A 17,776-nucleotide genomic window follows, 5' to 3' on the forward strand; every position below is an offset into this window, starting at 1 on the left:
CAGTCTCTCGATGTGCAAAACTGATAGAAACATACCCCAAGCGACTTGCAGCTGTAATTGGAGCAAAAGGTGGCGCTACAAAGTATTAACGCAAGGGGGCCGAATAATATTGCACGCCCCACTTTTCAGTTTTTTATTTGTTAAAAAAGTTTAAATTATCCAATAAATTTTGTTCCACTTCACGATTGTGTCCCACTTGTTGTTGATTCTTGACAAAAAATTAAAATTTTATATCTTTATGTTTGAAGCCTGAAATGGCGGAAAACACTCAGGTGACCTGAAGTTCCACTCTGAGACCCCAAATTTGGCCACATTTCAATATTGTCCTTTATGCATGTGTGATACATCATTGGAAAGCTTAAATTTTCAATTTTCTGGGGGAAGAAAATTTTTGAACATGAGGACATTTAAAAAAATTGTTTTTTTTAAACAGCAAAACCCTAACTGTAGGTGAGAGCACACAAGAGTATAATTAAAGATGCCATGATTTTAACGAGATATTATCGCGTACTTACCTTGTTTCTATCCAAAAACTCCATGTAGCATATATCAGTGAGTGTCAAGACACAGATGTGAATGGCCACAGCCGGATTTTTGGGGGATATTACTGGTTAAACACGGTAATATAAGAAGAGTTGCGATGCAGAAATCGCAGACATCAAGGAGTGGTTGAGATTTTCATTTTCATATATTTACCCTTTTAAACGTTAGTTTTCAATTTTTCTTTGTTTGGATTGATTATCATCTATAATATTGGGGAAAATGCGATAGTAACGAAAAAAAAAAATACAATAAAGCGATAGTTATGATGTAGATATCCGTGACTTTTTTACAGATGCAATTTTTTTTTACTGTTACGTAATTTGTTTAAAAGTTTAAAATATGCGAGTGAATAATTTTTAAAAGTTGCTATTTTTTTTAAACTAAATATTAGAGATCATTTAATGATTCCAAGCTAAAAATGATGACTTTTCGAATAATAAATACGATTACTGACAGTCTTTTTATGGCTAGGTTGAAAAGAAAAAGCGGTTGTGCGACGTGTGTAAACGGCGGTTTCCAGGGTAAAGCGGACAAATTAAAAATAGTTCGGGGACTTAATGCGCCATGAATCCGCTATGGCAGCATGTAGACATATTGATTCTATCAAACACAACAGTTCTTTTGGCTTAAAATACAGTTTATTTTCAAGAGGAGTGCAAGAGCAGAAACTGCTTTTTCAGCCTTGTTTGTGTTTTCCGCCATATATTTTTTAAAAATTTGCCCATGATAAACATAATTATTCTTAAGAAATTAGTATGCTTGCAAGCTTACAAACATGACAACCAAGTTTCTAACTGCCTGTGAAATAAGGTTGGTGACAGTGAACCACTGCCAGTGGTCGTGGGGTTGTTTTGCTTCAGAGTGGACTGGTGTACTTGCCAAAATAGAGGGCAGACAATTTTATGGAAACACTGAAGCAGCAACTCAAAACACCAATTGGGAAGTGACATCTTTTCAAACAAATGCATGGTTCTTAGAAATTGAGGATGACCTAAAGCGTTATGCCACAACAAAGTGGCTTAGAACAAGGTCAAATGTTCTGGAGTAACCATCACAAAGTTCTGATCTCAGTCCGACTGAAGAATAATGGGAAGACCCCCTGACAACTATTGTGAGAAGCAGTGTTGTCAGTTATAATCTGATTATTTTCTTTCAGTAACGAGCAATCTAACGCATTCATTTTTCCAAACCAGTATGTAGAATGAAGAATATTGTAGTTATGCATGAAGAACATTTCGAATAGAAAATGTTTGAAATCCGCATCTTCTCACGATGGGTTCGTTTCCATGGTAACCGCTCACTGTTACTTCCTGTTTTGGTGATTTGGGACTCAGAAAGGTGTGTGCCAGCGCGAGTGCAGATTCGAGCCGAGTGCAGCCACCTGTTGAGATGTGCGAGGGAATGTTGATTTGTGTGCGTCCTTGAATGAACTTATTTTTCCTTTACTCTGGAGGGTTCCAGCGATAGGATGAGGCCGTTTCGTAGCTTTGCCGTTTCAACGGCGGGTAATATTCACTCCAAGTCGGCAAGCATTTTTTACATCATATTCGTGTTGCACATTTATGCCGTGAGGTGACGTGTTCGTTTAGCATCTTTGGGATGTGTTGTAAGTCCAATGAGTGTAAAGTGCTTAGTTGCCGCCACCTTTTGTGGCCAAATTCACCGGGTGTGTGTACGCATGCGCGCTCGCCCCCATCTTTGTGTTTATTGCACTGTGCAATTCATTTGTGTGTTGTTGATGATTGTGCAGTCAATTTGCATTGTTTTACACACTTGGCACTGGTATGTGTTAACTCCTAAACCCTAACCCGAAGTTTTGACATTAGGCTTAATCTTCAAGTAAGCAGAGGTTTAATTCGTCGGTGGAGTTGATTTCAACAAATTCCATGCAGTTTGTCAGTTATTTGTTATTTCCAGGGCTCCGGAGTTGCTAAGCTAGCGTAAGTCAAAGGTGGTTGAATTTAAACTCCATTGAGTAATTAAATCCCTGCTAACTCGCAGATTAAGCTTTATGTGAAAAATTCTGATCTTCCCCTTTAAATTCAATTATCGGAAAGTCAATTACATACGATGACATATTTCTGTCATCAGTGGTCGTACCAGGATGCCAGGTGTGGGTGGGCATTAGTCTTACCTGTGGGGGGCTAAATAAATAAATAAATAAATAGGAAAAAAAAGCTTCAATGCTCAAGTAGGTTGAAATCCAGTGTAGGGCTACTGCACCTTAAAACATGTTTTGTTTTCTCCTACAAATAACCATTGTTGTGATTTGGTCTAAACAAATAAAAGTTGATTTTATTTTATTTGACTTAGAACACATCCATAACTGAACAGTATGGACATGCAGGAGACAATGTTTTAGGCAACCTATTGTGGTTCATCGGTTTTATTATTATAGTTATTCTTTGTTCCGCAGCCCCTTTGAGCTCAATTTGACTCCCTTAGAATGCTTCAAAATGCACCAAAATCGGCAGGCAGGTCAAGACAGGTGCATTCTTTGATAACCGTGTAAAGACAAAATTCCACATACATTATGTAGCGCCCCCTAGCAGTCATTCTTTGTCCCGCCGACGCTTTGAGCCCTACTTTGACCCCCTCAGAATGCTTCAAAACCCACCAAACTCAACAGCCAGGTGAACACTGGTGAAAACTTTGAAATATATTATATATATATATATATATATATATATATATATATATATATATATATATATATATATATATATATATATATATATATATATATGCGCGTAAATTTGTGTAGCGCCCCCTAGGAACAAAACCAACATTTCATTTCTTTTTTTTGTTTTTGTTTTTTTTCTTTCTTTTTTTTTTTTTGAGGTGAAAGAGAAGGTAACAACGCAAAGGTTAAAACTTAGAACACATCAGTACTATATGAATGGGATACCATACGTGGTGCCCAGACTGCCGTTAGTGCTACATCCAGTTTTCTTTGGGTGGGCAAAGCGTGTCCGTGGGTGGGCACTTCCCCCCGGTAACGCCCCTGGTTGTCATTATGTTGAGGCGGCAAAGAGAAAAATTGGTGAAAAGTAACCGATAAATTGCTTTTAAAGTAACATAGTTACTTTGATAATAAAGTAATGAGTACAGTAACTAGATTACTTTTTTGAGGAGTAATCAGTAATTAAATTACTTTTTCAAGTAATCTGTGCCTTCACTGGTGAGAAGCTCAGGGAATGATACCAAAATGTTTCACGCCAGTCATTGCGAGTGTAAAGACCATGGTACTACATATGAAATTAAGTGTTGACTTTGAACAATGACGCAAAAATTGTTCTAAAAAAACAAAAAACTCGGTTGTTCTTGTCTTCTCTCATCATAAATGTTTCGGCACTCTGGTACCACATGTAAAAAGGTTCAACCAGTTCAACTGGATCTGATACAAATTGTGCATTTATTGTACAGTTGCCCATCTCTGCCAACTCGTCATTTACTTGTTGATGACGCTGTGGCGCAGTGACGGTTGCGCGCGCACGCAAACGCATGCGGTGGTTCGGGGACGCTATAAAACGAGCGTCCGGGACGCGAGGGTTCGGTGTTTCGTCTCTGGATGTCGCTTGACGTGGACCCCCACCATGGCGCCGTAGCGAGTCGTGCGTAAAAACGAGGAGGAGACTGTGACCGCGGCCATGCCGGCCGACGCGAGCGTCACGCCGGGAGGCTGGGAGCTGACGGCGGCGGCTTTGGCCCCGACGGAGCCCCCCAACTCTGGCGCCGACGTCCTCCGCTTGGTGCCCGCCTTCTGGGACTCCCCGCTGAGCCACGGCATCAATGTGTTCGTGGGTCTGGTGCTGTGCTTCACCATGTTGGGTCTGGGCTGCACGGTGGACGTCGGCCAGTTGGGCGAGCAGGTCCGGCGACCTATCGGGGTGCTGCTGGCTGTCGTCTGCCAATTCGTCATCATGCCGCTGGTAGCCTTCTTACTGGCCTTGGCTTTTTCGCTGGACGACGTGGCAGCCATGGCCGTGCTCCTCTGTGGATGCTGTCCCGGGGGAAACTTGTCCAACATCATGTCGCTGCTGGTGCACGGCGAGATGAACCTCAGGTACTTGGCGTCTGCTTTTTGGTCCTTTAGAAAAGTCACTTTTACGCAAGAGTTGGTTGTGCGGGGCTGTTAATGGATTGGTCTCAGGTGAGTTGGAGGTCCAGGTACACCCAGGATTTGTCGCCGACCAATCGCAGGAGTAGATAGAAAAGAATTGAACGATCAACGTTCACAAATTAACTCATTAATTGCCATTGACGGCAATAGACGCCCAATCCGTTTGAAGTTGCAGCCTCTCCCATGCAGCAGGTCAAACAGATCAGACATCTAACGATGTCAATGAGGTGAATTGATGACAGAAAATATTAAAACATCTACTTTTAAATAAATCTATTGGAAAAGTGTACAATCTATATAGTCACATTTACAAATATATTTAAAATTCATATTAATTGTATGATTATTAATTCATCATTAATGGACGTTCAGAATATCAACCTCCCCCAAACCAAATATTAAATTACTGGCCGCCATTGACGGCGATAGACGCCCAATCCATTTAGCCTGAGAAGGATTGGCATTTTTCTTGCAAATCAAGATCAAGTATCATCCACGAACAAAATCAAAGTTCTCTAATGGTTCCAAAGATAATGAAAGTCTCAGATAAATGAAGGAACATGTTGGTTTGAAGAAAAAACGTTTTTAACATCAATGCAGGGGCAGAGGACTGGAAACAAGCCAGTAAATATGTCAGAGATCTGGATAATGTAATTACTGCGCAGAGGATGCCTTTGTGGAGATGAAGTCTGTGGAAAGGGTGGCACGGAAGACCAAAGAGGAATGATTTACGCTCATCAATAATTAGAAGGGAAGGGCGGAGGACAGTTATGTCACAATCAGGGAAAATCAGTAATTTCATTACAATAAGATTTTGATTCTTTGACGATACGATATTTGCCGATATTCGTCTATATGTGTTTCGAATTATATTATGTGCACATTTGAGTTATATTTCAGCCAAAAGCCATAAAAAATACAAAGTAATTTGGATGTTTTTGACAATTTAGTTGTGAAACATTGCACAAATTTGAATGAAAAATTTCTTTAAAAAAAAAAAAAATAGGAACAGCATACTTTAAAAAAAGCACAATGTTTTTCTGCAGCTATCGATTATTTAAGTAGTCGATTAATCGATGAACAGGTTAGGCCAAATGATCGAGTAATCGGATAAGGAACATGAAAATTTAAAATACATGAGTTGAGCCTCAAACGGCATAAAAAAATAAATAAGGCTTTATGTACAACAAAAGAATAATGGCTAACTTACATAGCAAAAGTCCACTAGCTTAAATGCTATAAGACGCTAACGTTTTTTGTTTTTACAATGCTCTTAACAAGTGGTTCAGACACCCCCCCCCCCCCCAAAAAAAAATACCAATAAACTAAATTACATATGCATTAAAAAAAAATTAGCTCAAACAAAAACTTGGCTTATGTTGGTCTTAACATGGAGCAGCTGGAGTCAGAAAAAAAACTAAATGCAAACACTTTCAAAATAAACGTTACAACGCCACGTTAATTAAACGAATACTTGAGGCAGCAAAATTTAATTCGAATCCTTTTTTTCTAATCGAATACTCGAGTTAATTGATTAATCGTTGCAGCACTAATTACACCCCTAGAAAATTTGATTTGATACATGAGTTGCCAAACAGAGTGCAAGGCTGCTACGAGTAATTGGTAACCAAATCGATGATCAAATTAATGGAAAGTAGTTTGACAGTCGATTACCGTAATTTTCGGACTATAAGGCGCACATGACTATAAGCCGCCACCCACCAAATTTGACAAAAAAAACGGCATTTGTTCACAAATAAGCCGCACCGGACTATAAGCCGCATCTTTCCTCAATGTATTATGGGATATTTACACCAAAAGATATTAAAAATAGGGCTGTCAAAATGATCGCGTTAACGGGCGGTAATTAATTTTTTAAATTAATCACGTTAAAATATTTGACGCAATTAACGCACATGTCCCGCTCACACAGATTTAAATGTCAGTAGAGTGAAATGCCCACTTGTTAATTGTGTTTTATGGAGTTTTGCCACCCTCTGCTGGCGCTTGGGTGCGACTGATTTTATAGGCTTCAGCACCCATGAGCATTGTATAAGTAATTATTGACATCAACAATGGCGGGCTACTAGTATATCTTTTTATTGAAAATTTTACAAATTTTATTAAAACAAAAACATTAAGAGGGGTTTTAATATAAAATTTCTATAACTTGTACTAACAATTATCTTTTAAGAACTACAAGTCTTTCTATCCATGGATCGCTTTAACAGAATGTTAATAATGTTAATGCCATCTTGTTGATTTATTGTTATAATAAACAAATACAGTCCTTATGTACCGAATGTTGAATGTATATATCCATCTTGTGTCTTATCTTTCTTAAACAATTTTACAGAATATATATATAATTTACAGAAAAATATGGCATTTTATAGATGGTTTGAATTGCGATTAATTGCGATTAATTACGATTAATTAATTTTTAAGCTGTAATTAACTCAATTAAAAATTTTAATCGTTTGACAGGCCTAATTAAAAAGTAACACTTTTTTTGACCGCGGCGTCATAAGATCTTCAGAATTATGAAATGACACTGACAAGAGCATTACTGGATGCTTATGAGAGACATCTTATCTCACTTTTGAATGGATCTAAAATATCCAAGCTGGACATATAGACAAAAATTAGTTAGTGACAAAATTTGCCGGATGACACTTCATGGCATCTATCATCCGCTGTCAAATAGAGTGTTACCTATTGACCCAAATAAATCAAGAAAGAAGCTGCACTGGACTATAAATCACAGGATTCAAAATAAGGGAAAAAAGTAGCGGATTATAGTCCGAAAATTACAGTAATCGTTTGGATATCTGGACCTAAAAATTGTCCAAATCCTTTTCTTTGAGCCCTTAGTAATAAATATTTTTAATATAATATTAAATTCAATCAAATTTAATATTTTTATTATTCCATTTAAAATTAAAAACATAAGCAAAAAACTTGTAGGGTAATATTCTTGTTTTAATTTTCATTTTAAACTTTTCAACTTTTTTACTGAACAAAAATGGAAGGGGGGGGGCGCTAAAATATTCACTGATTTCTGTATTTCTTGATAACATCAGATGCTTATCTTTGTAATTAACCAAAATGAGATAATTGCAAACATGATGATCATAATCCACTTTTTCTCAACGCATTTTTGATTCCAATGCACATTTCTAGCAAAAATGTTAAGTCCAGGGTAACATAACATGGGATATATACAGTATATGACTCGATTAGTCAATTAATCGCAAGAATAATCTGTGATTAATCGATTATCAAAATCAATCTATGTGGTCTAATAAACTGGTACGTTTGGTGTCCCCTATTGCAGTATTATCATGACCATCTCGTCCACCCTGCTGGCGCTGGTGCTGATGCCGCTGTGCCTGTGGATCTACAGCCGTGCGTGGATAAACACGCCCGTGGTCAGCCTCCTGCCCTTTGGTGCCATCATCCTGACGCTGTGTAGTACGCTCATCCCCATCGGACTAGGCGTCATGCTGCGCTACCGCTACACCCGTGTGGCCGACAAAGTGTTGAAAGTAAGGCGCTTGCTGATCTACCCTGGTATTGCGGCGGTAAATGTGAATTCACCCATCTGGTGTCTCCTCAGGCCTCGCTGTGGTCTCTGCTCATCACGCTGGTGTTGCTATTCATCCTGACTGCGGCCATGCTGGGCCCCAAGTTGCTGTCGGCCATACCGGCGTCTGTGTACATCGTGGCCCTCCTGATGCCCATGTGCGGCTACGCGGCGGGCTACGGGCTGGCCACGCTCTTCAAGCTACCGCCCAACAGCCGGCGCGCCGTCTCACTGGAGACAGGCTGCCAGAACGTGCAGCTGTGCACCGCCATCCTCAAGCTGGCATTCCCGCCGCAGCTGATGGGCGGCATGTACATGTTCCCCCTGCTCTACGCCCTCTTCCAGGCGGCTGAGGCCGGAGTCTTCATCCTGGTGTACCGCACTTACCGCCGGCGGGTGCTGGGCAAGGAGGAGCCGCCGGACCGACGGGACGGTGAGGACACGGACATCACTTACCAGCGCTTCCGGGATGACGACGACGACTTTGACGGGTCGTACGGCGCCGTGACCGTCAGTGACCCAAACAGCATTATGTTGGACCCCTGTCCGCCGGACCCTACGCCTGTCTGACAAAAGATAAACATAAGAAAACAAAATGGGCTGGTGCATGGAGGGCCTTAATAATCTAAGAATTTCGATTTTTAACTGTGAAAAGAAAATTGAAAATGTGAGCATCTGGTGCTGAAGAACGATGTTGAAGCTTTGTTACACATGCCACAGCCTTGCCTAATCCAGAAGTCATGTTTGGTTGCCATCTTGTGGCATCTATAGGCAATTAGTAAGGGATTTTTGTCTTTCAGTTGGGTAAGTACAGACACTCTGAATTGAAATGAAATTCAGTCCAATATTCTGTTTCTGAGTGTGAAATTAATATTTAAAATCTGGCTTATTTCTGTGGCAAAATAAACAGTCGCATTTTCAGTTTTCAATTGCCATTTGAAGGTGGAAAAAAAATGTCACCCTATTAAAATAACTGCCTATGTCATTTTTTATAAAGAATGGTGAGAAAATACATATATTAAACAAAATATAAATGGATACATTTTTGTGCTTTCTGAAAAAACTGAAAAGCGATTATTTTAAGAAGAAGGTGTCGAAACCTAAACGTGGATTCTCACTGTTTATCAATTAAAAAAAAAAAAAAACATGCGTGACAACACATCAGTCTGTGAATGTAACAATCAGCCATTTAGTGTGTGAACAAATGTATAATATGTGTATATGAAAAAATTGTATGGAGAAAATAAAACTGTACAGGAGTAAAATGTCTTTTTGGCTGAGGTTTTAAAATTGTCATTTACATGTTTTCAAGATTATTTTCCCCTATCTTTTAAAACTTTAACCCTCTATAGCAATGATCCCCAACCACCGGGCCGGGGAACGGTACCGGTCCGTGGCGCATTTGCTAACGGGCAGCAGAGAAATAATGAACAACTTGTTAACGACCGCAATCTGGCCTGTGCCTCTTGACACATCGATATACCTGTCTACTCTATTAACTAATATGAGTAGAGAGTTGTTTATGTCGCCCTCTAGTGTTTAGCCGCCATTACTGGGGTGTTTGCACACTAGCGTCAGTCAATGTAAACAGGAACGCTAGCTGCTGTTGGCTGTGTGCTGCAGGCCGCGACGTGGAAAAGGCCAGCTGCTGAGCCAGAAGAGCCTAAAACCAAGTCCATTCTACATAACATGTGGCTAAAAGCTAGCAAACGAAGCAACAAAAGCTAATGCACCGAGAGCATCCTACCTCCTGGCGAACCGTCTTGCTAAAATGTTTTATGACTGGAGAAGAACTCATTATGCCTGCGATCAGGGATATTTGCCGTCAAGTTTTAGGAGAGGCCGCTGTTAAAAAAAGGTTGATTCATCGTATGGTGAATTACATTTTCCCTGCTGTTAATGTTCGTGTTTAGCTCTGTCGTGTTATTTTATATTTACAGTAATTTCCTGCCACACATTGCCGGTCCGTGTAAAAAAAGGCCCAGATCACACCAGTCCGTGGTGTAAAGGTTCTGCTCTTTAGGACAGTGTTTTCCAACCGGTGTGCCGTAAGAGATCGTAAGGTGTGCCGCAAGATATCCAATATCGCTTTTTTTTTTTTTTTTTCAACGTCATCAGGTGGAGTTGCAGTAGGAAGAAGGGAGTAGGTAGGTTTCAATTTAGGTCGTGTGCAGATAAGCAAGGTATTGCTCGTGTCTCGTTCTCTCTTTTTTTTTTTTTTTTTTTTTTTTTTTAAACTGTCCTGTTCAGCTGTTTGACACTGAGAATGGAAGTCTAAGTGCCCGGTTGGTCTGAACAGTTTTAATGTTTCACATTGAGAGTATGACATACTCCCATTGTGATCATTCAACATACCTCGTTTATTATGACAAAGCAGTGAACAGGAAGGGGTTATGGGGGAACAGAGGAAAAGAAACACAAGAGAAGAAAGAAAAGAAACACAAACAAATACAAGAAATACATTGAACGTCTACACTAACTACTAATATATTGGTGCTATCGTCAGATAGATATATGTATTTCCGGTTGACACCATGTGGGGGGCCTGTTGGCCAGGGAAAGAGGGGGACAGGGGTGGAGGAGTCTATAAGCTAAGTGAATGAAAGGGGTAGAGTGTACACAAATCAACTCTGGGATCTAGAACCCAGTAATCGTGTGGATACCTTGTGAGTGTAAGCCTGTTGGTGACCGACCCTACGCCGCCCCATCTCCACTCCCGGCACCGAGACCCCCCACCCGAGCGCACCCTATCACATCCAGCCGCACGCGAGCCCCACCAAGCGCACGACAGCCACGCCGACGAGCGGAGACGCCATGCGGACGCCAACCCAGGGCCACGGCCCCCACCCAGCCAGCCAGCCAGGAGGGAGGGCGGGGTTCAGCGCAGCGCAGCCCACCCTCCTCCCGCAGCCCAGTAAAGGAGCCATCGTCAGCCCCCCCCCGCCCGGAATCTAGGGTGGTCCCCCGGGCCACCCGCGCACCCATCAACCGGCCTTCAGGGGTAGCAAGAGGGGACGCACGACCAACCCCACACGTCATCGGGCGGGGTTGCAGTAGGAAGAAAGGAGTAGGTAGGTTTCAGTATAGGTCGTGTGCAGATAAGCGAGGCATTGCTCGTGTCTCATTCTGAACAGCCACCTTGCTGTCCACGACAACGTGGTCGTCTACTGAACATCATTTGATTAGACTCATCAAGTGTCGACATACAAGAAAGTGTCCTTTCCACTTTATCCAAACTTGACGACCGTCGATCCTCCCCGTTTTTTATTCCAGCACATTGACAGCAATGTGGCCGATGGCTAGAAATCCGAGCAGTTAAGTTCTCCCACTTAGAAATGATGGGTGGGTTTGAACACCTGAGAAAATCAGTGTCAATATTTGGTACAGTAGCCTTTGATTACAATTACAGAGGTCAAACGTTTCCTTTAACTTTTCACCAGGTTTGCACAGACTTCAGCAGGGATTTTGTACCACTGCTCCACACAGATCTTCTCCAGATCAATCAGGTTTCTGGGGTGTCAATGAGAAACATGGAGTTTGAGCTTCCTCCAAAGATTTTTTTATTGGTTTTAGGTCTTGAGACTGGCTAGGCCCCTACAGAACTTTGATATGCTTTTTCACGAAGCCACTCCTTGGTAATTATGGCTGTCTACTTCGGGCCATGGTCATGTGGAAGACCCAGTCAGGACCCATTTTCAATGCTCTAACTGAGGGAAGGAGGTTATTCCCCAAAATCTCACGATAGATGGCCCTGGTCATCCTCTCTTTATGACAGTGCAGTCGTCTAGTCCCATATGCAGAAAAACAGCCCCAAAGCATGACGCTACCACCCTAATGCTTCACAGTCGGGATGCTGTTCTTGGGATGGTACTCATCATTCTTCTTCCTCCAAAAATTATGAGTGGAATTGATCTTATTTGACACATTATTTTCTCCCATGACTCCTCTGGATCATCCGAATGGTCATCGGCAAACTTAAAACGGGCCTGGACATGTGCTGGTTTAAACAGGGGACCCTTCCATGCCATGCATGATTTTAAACCAAGGCGTACTAGTGTATTACCAACAGTAACCTTGCAAATGGTGGTCCTGGCTCCTTTCAGGTCATTCACCAGCTACTCCTGCGTAATTCTTGGCTGATTCCTCACCATTCTTAGGATCACTGAGACCCTACGACGTACATCTTGCTTGGAGCCCCAGTCCGAGGGAGATTGACAGTCATGTTTAGCTTCTTTCATTTTCTAACAATTGCTCCAACGGTGGATCTTATATCACCAAGCTACTTGGCAATTGTCCCGTAACCCTGTCCAGCCTTGTAGAGGTCTACAATTCTGTCTCTGATGTCTTTAGACAGCTCTTTGGTCTTCACCATGTTATGAATTGGAGTCTTCCTGATTGTATGGGGTGGACAGGTGTTTATATGCAGCTAACCGCCTCAGACAGGTCAAAAAGTCAGACTCAAAAAGTCCACCTCAACTTCACTCATTCGTTGGACTTTTTAAAGGCGGCTAACAGGTCTTTGAGGCTCACAATTGTAGCTAATAGACAGGTGTTCAAATACTTATTTGCAGCAGTATAATACAAAAAAATTATTTAAAAATCAGACACTGTGATTTCTGGATTTTTTTTTCTTTAGATCAAGTTCAAGTTCAGCTTTATTGTCAAATATGCATACACGTAGAACATACAGCACAGATGAAATTGCTTTCCTCTCTGCCCACGTGCAAACATGCGTATAAAAACACAGAGCATAAAAAAATAAAGAAATAATAATAATCCATAAAAATAATAATAAATAAAATAACAACTGGACTATGTACAAACAAAATGAATATAATTTAAATATGTAATATGGTGCAAAAATGTGTACAAAAGTGGCTTGAAGTTAGGTAGTGCATTTTCAAGAGAGAAAGAAATAGCAGCTGAATATAACAGTGCTGAGTGAATATTAAAGTACGCTAGTGCATTGGACGGCAGGGGTTGATGGAAGGGGGGGGTTACCTTATTTGGCAGAAGGTTGAGGGGTACGGAGGGGTAGTGTAGGGAGGGAGTTCAGAGCCCTGATAGCCTGGTGAAAGAAGCTGTCCTTGAGCCTGCTGCTTCTGGCCCGAAGACTCCACAGTCTTCTCCCCCGACGGCAGCAAGCTGAAGAGGCTGTGGGATGGGTGGGTGGGGTCACCCGCAATCCTGGTGGCTTTGTGGATGAGGCGGGAGTTGTAGATATCCAGGAGGGGCGTGAGGGGGGCACCGATGACCTTCTCAGCTGCTCTCACGATGCGCTGCAAGGTCTTGCGGCAGGCCACAGTAGAGGTTCCATACCACACGGTGATGCAGCTGGTGAGGCTATTCTCGATGGTGCCCCTGTAGAATGAGAGCATGATGGGGGCCGGGGCTCTGTCCCTTACAGTGGACAAGCACCTACCACGAAATTTCAAACCTGCCCATCATTTCTAAGTGGGAGAACTTGCAAAATCACAGGGTGTTCAAATACTTAATTTCCGCACTGTGTACTGCACAGAAAGTAATTTTGGAACATTGTTGGTTTGTGGTGTGCCATTAAATATTTTCCAATGTAAAAACGTTCCGTGATTCAGAAAAGGTTGAAAAACACTGCTATAGGACACTCATTTAACTTATTAGCTGCTATTGATGGTCTCTTTTTGTTCATATGTAAAAAAAATCTAAATGTTCACTTATTTTTAAATAGCTTAAATAAAAAAAGAAAAAATCTCTTGTTGAAAAATGAAAAACTTTTAAATAATTTTTTCAAACAAAAAAGGGAATTTTTTCACATGTTATTTATCTACTTATAGAATGTTATTGGGGTTCATCACCTGAGTGTTGCTTATTTCATTTTAATTTTGCTTCCATTAATTTATAATTTTATATATTCCTAAAAAATATATATTAAAAAATGTTGTTGCTGAACAAGCCTTTTCTCTAATTGAAACCTGGCATCCACATAGGTGGACATCATATTTTGGGCCATGTAGGCCACATTTGTATGACACCAAATGTTAAAAATGTGGCTTACATAACCCCAAATCTTGATGAAGTCGTTTTCTTATTAAATGCCCAAAACTAGTCACTTGTCATATAAACTGTTGACGTGGTTAAACAAGGTAAAAAAAAAAAGTCCCTAAACACAAGGGCATAGATTTGCATAGGGACAGTAGGGACAAAGCACCACCACCTTTCAGGACCTTCAAATTGTCCTCACCAACTGTTAAGCAACCTTATGTGCATTATATAATGACTTCAGTTATATAGGCCATTTAGATTGTCTTCCCATATGTTTTAATTGTTGTAATTGACCCCACCAACTATTAAGAGAATTATTTTCATTATGTTCAGACTTAGATGTACCTCTTTTCACTTGCTGAATGTGCCAGTCCATTTTTTCCTCCTAAACACACGATTGGCTGATGACTTGGACACCCCCCGCCCCCCACTACCACCACACACACACACACACACACACGCACACACACACACAAACACAGACATTAGCTATCAGGGATATTAGACATTTTTATTACGCCCAGCAGCAGCCACTGTAAGAAATGTAAAAAGACGTCAATGTTATGGAAATGGGAAACACACCACAAATTTTGCTACTGAAAGCCCAACCTGCATCCAAGTTAGCTTAACATTAAACTGTGTGAACTTGCTAACCTGCAAAACTCGAGTAGGTAGCTGCTGAGAGGTGTCATCCTGTATGTTTTTTTTTTTTTTTATGTTCATTTTTATTTTTGTTATTCCCTGACAAAGACATTTTTTTCAGTTATATTTAATTTCGTTATTTAGACAATGTTGAGGGGTTTTAAGAGAAATGCTTTTTTTTTGCAAAGAGAAGATTAAAAAGCTTGTATTTTTTTGTATGTTAATATATTTTATGTTCAAATAATGCAATTTAAATTTGCTCATAAAATCCGGACATTTTTCCTGGAAGTTGTCAAAATGTTTCTTTAGTAATTTTTGAAAACAAATGTTTGAATGTAGGCTGAACCAATACACATAAAAGTTAGTATAAACCAATACAGATTTACTTTTGCATTGATCATTAAGAACGCCCCGTCCCCAGCAAAAAGTGTACATGCAGGTTATGCCATATCGTCCCTACCAATGTTGAGCCTCAACACCAAAACTAGAAACAAAATGGAATCTTTAAACCGAGTGACTTGGAAAGACACGCCCACTGCTTTCTGGCGGGAACACAGCTGGGTATAATCAGTTCTAATTGGCAGGCTAGCTTGCAATTTAAATGACGTCACTTGCCCGCCTTAGCTGGTTGAGCAATACAAAAGATAAAAAACAAAAACAAAATGGCAACATACGATGACGAACCAGTCGATCGCTATTACTATTCTACTTACAACCCTTACGTGGGCAGATACCGGCCAAGGGAGGCTCCGTGGAAGTACAAAAGTAGTTACCTATCTCACTATGGCGACGCCTCAGAGGCCTTCAACAACCAGCAGCGGGCCCAACTTAAGTCCATCCTTTCCCAGATCAACCCCAAGCTGACGCCGAGGCTCCGCAAGGCCAACACCAAGGATGTAGCCGTGCAGGTCAACCCCAAGCAGGACGCCTCGGCGCAGTGTTCCCTCGGCCCGCGAACACTCGTCGCCATGAAGCGAGACTTCCGGCGTAAGAAAACCTCCGAAAGCTCAGCGGCGTCCGGCCAGAGTGGAAGCCCCAAGGGTATCGTGCGGTACCCGCGGACCCTGGCGCTCTACTCGCCCGTCGCCTACCGTAACATTACCTGCTTTGTGGCGGAGGATCAGCAGTCGCCGCCGGGGGAGACTCCCCCGGCCAAGGGGCGAGAGGAGGTCGAAGATGAGGCCGCTGCGGTGGACGCCACCGTCGACGAAGACGACGACGACGCGCAGAAGGAAGGGGAGGAGAGCCGGGATAAGCCGGACGAGTCAAAAAAGCCGAAGAACGACACGGCAGCAGCCATAGAAAAGGCTTCAAAGGGGCAAGCAAGAGTGCGGTTCCAGGTAGGTTCTGCAATCTTGTTCAGTGTTGGCGGGAATTTTTTAGTATGTAGTAATTAGTGTAAGTAATAGTGTTTTTTTTTTAAAATCAAATGCATCCCAGAAAAAGTGTTTAATAATTGAACAACTTTCTGTGTAATAGCTGAGAAAAAATGTCTAAGTGGCAACCTAACAATTCCCGTACTGTTTTCGTCTATCAAATAAGAGTACCCTCAATTAACCACTTTCTCAGTAAGTCATTATCGCATGCACCTGCACTTGAGCGTGAGTGGGTATAACTGACATCACAAAATGACTGCCCGTGAAGTGTAATTTTTAAAAACATTTTCTTCATTGTCAGAAGTTTAAGAAATTTGCCATTTTTATACTTTAGGACTCATAAAAGTTGCTCATTTAGTATATTGGGTGACATCTTTCCACTCATTCCCAATAGAGTAATTTTAAAGTGAAATTGGATCTTAATTTAAGGTTTAAGTCTGTTATCAATCCATTGTAGTGAAATCTGGAAGTCAATATTTGCACTAGTCTCAAATAGTGACGATCCTGAGTTAACTCCTGGGCCATTTGGAATGGCACGTCAGTGGTCTGTATTTGGCCCAGTGTGACTTAGGTTTCGTGACACATGATGTCATTTCAGTGGTGCGCTTGACTCTTTCAGTTTCTGGAGCAGAAGTATGGCTATTACCACTGTCGAGAGTGCAATCTAAGATGGGAGAGCGCCTATGTATGGTGTGTTCAGGGCACCAACAAGGTAAGGACTTGAAAAAAGAATGGTGTCTTTTTAAAAACTAATTACTGATTCTCATCAGGTTTACTTCAAGCAATACTGCAGAAAATGCCAAAAGGAGTTCAACCCATACAGAGTGGAGGACATCACATGTCACGTGAGCAACTCAAAAGTCCAATTATAAAGCTCGTTGGTCTTCACTAAGCTGTCGTTCAATTTCCAGACCTGCAACAAAGCCCGCTGCTGCTGTGCTTTACCCCAACGCCACGTGGACCCCAAACGTCCACACAGGCAGGACTTGTGTGGCCGCTGCAAAGGCAAGCGACTCTCCTGCGACAGCACCTTCAGCTTCAAGTATATCATTTGATATACTGTATTGTTTCAGTATTTTGGTTCATGTTTTGTTGCTGTGATGGCATCGCCGTGCATGTTCACTAATAAAATGTCTACCTTGCACGCTTTTTGTCTTACTGCAGTCAAGTGAACTATTAGGGCTGCCATGGTTACCGCAATTATTTTGATAGTTGTGTGGCCAAGTTTCGTCAAGCAAAATTCAACTTAAGACTACCTACTAGTCCTTCTCAAAAAATTAGCATATTGTGATAAAGTTCATTATTTTCTGTAATTTACTGATATTCTTTACACACAACAGAAGTTCAAGCCTTTTATTTTTTTGGCAAAAGTCAAGAAAAACCAAAAATCCCTCTCAAATTAGCATATCATGAAAAGGTACTCTAAAGAAGCTGCTAATCTGAATTAACGCAAAACCCCTGCGAAAGATTCCTGAGTCTTTTAAA

At 41.3% G+C, this 17,776-nt stretch overlaps 2 protein-coding genes across 2 annotated transcripts; both read left to right on the forward strand.

Moving 5' to 3' along the window:
* Positions 1 to 4,107: 4,107 nt before the first annotated feature.
* slc10a4 (solute carrier family 10 member 4) lies at positions 4,108 to 9,504 on the forward strand. Its single transcript, XM_057841678.1, has 3 exons — positions 4,108 to 4,609; positions 8,004 to 8,214; positions 8,286 to 9,504. Exons 1-3 carry the CDS (start codon positions 4,194 to 4,196, stop codon positions 8,820 to 8,822), a joined length of 1,164 nt encoding a protein of 387 aa, XP_057697661.1. The 5' UTR covers positions 4,108 to 4,193; the 3' UTR covers positions 8,823 to 9,504.
* A 6,004-nt stretch (positions 9,505 to 15,508) lies between these two features.
* Positions 15,509 to 17,435, forward strand: zar1 (zygote arrest 1). Its single transcript, XM_057841719.1, has 4 exons — positions 15,509 to 16,255; positions 16,911 to 17,003; positions 17,062 to 17,136; positions 17,203 to 17,435. Exons 1-4 carry the CDS (start codon positions 15,578 to 15,580, stop codon positions 17,344 to 17,346), a joined length of 990 nt encoding a protein of 329 aa, XP_057697702.1. The 5' UTR covers positions 15,509 to 15,577; the 3' UTR covers positions 17,347 to 17,435.
* Positions 17,436 to 17,776: the final 341 nt, after the last annotated feature.

The sequence above is a fragment of the Corythoichthys intestinalis genome, chromosome 7 (assembly GCF_030265065.1).
Source record: "Corythoichthys intestinalis isolate RoL2023-P3 chromosome 7, ASM3026506v1, whole genome shotgun sequence".
NCBI lineage: Eukaryota > Metazoa > Chordata > Actinopteri > Syngnathiformes > Syngnathidae > Corythoichthys > Corythoichthys intestinalis.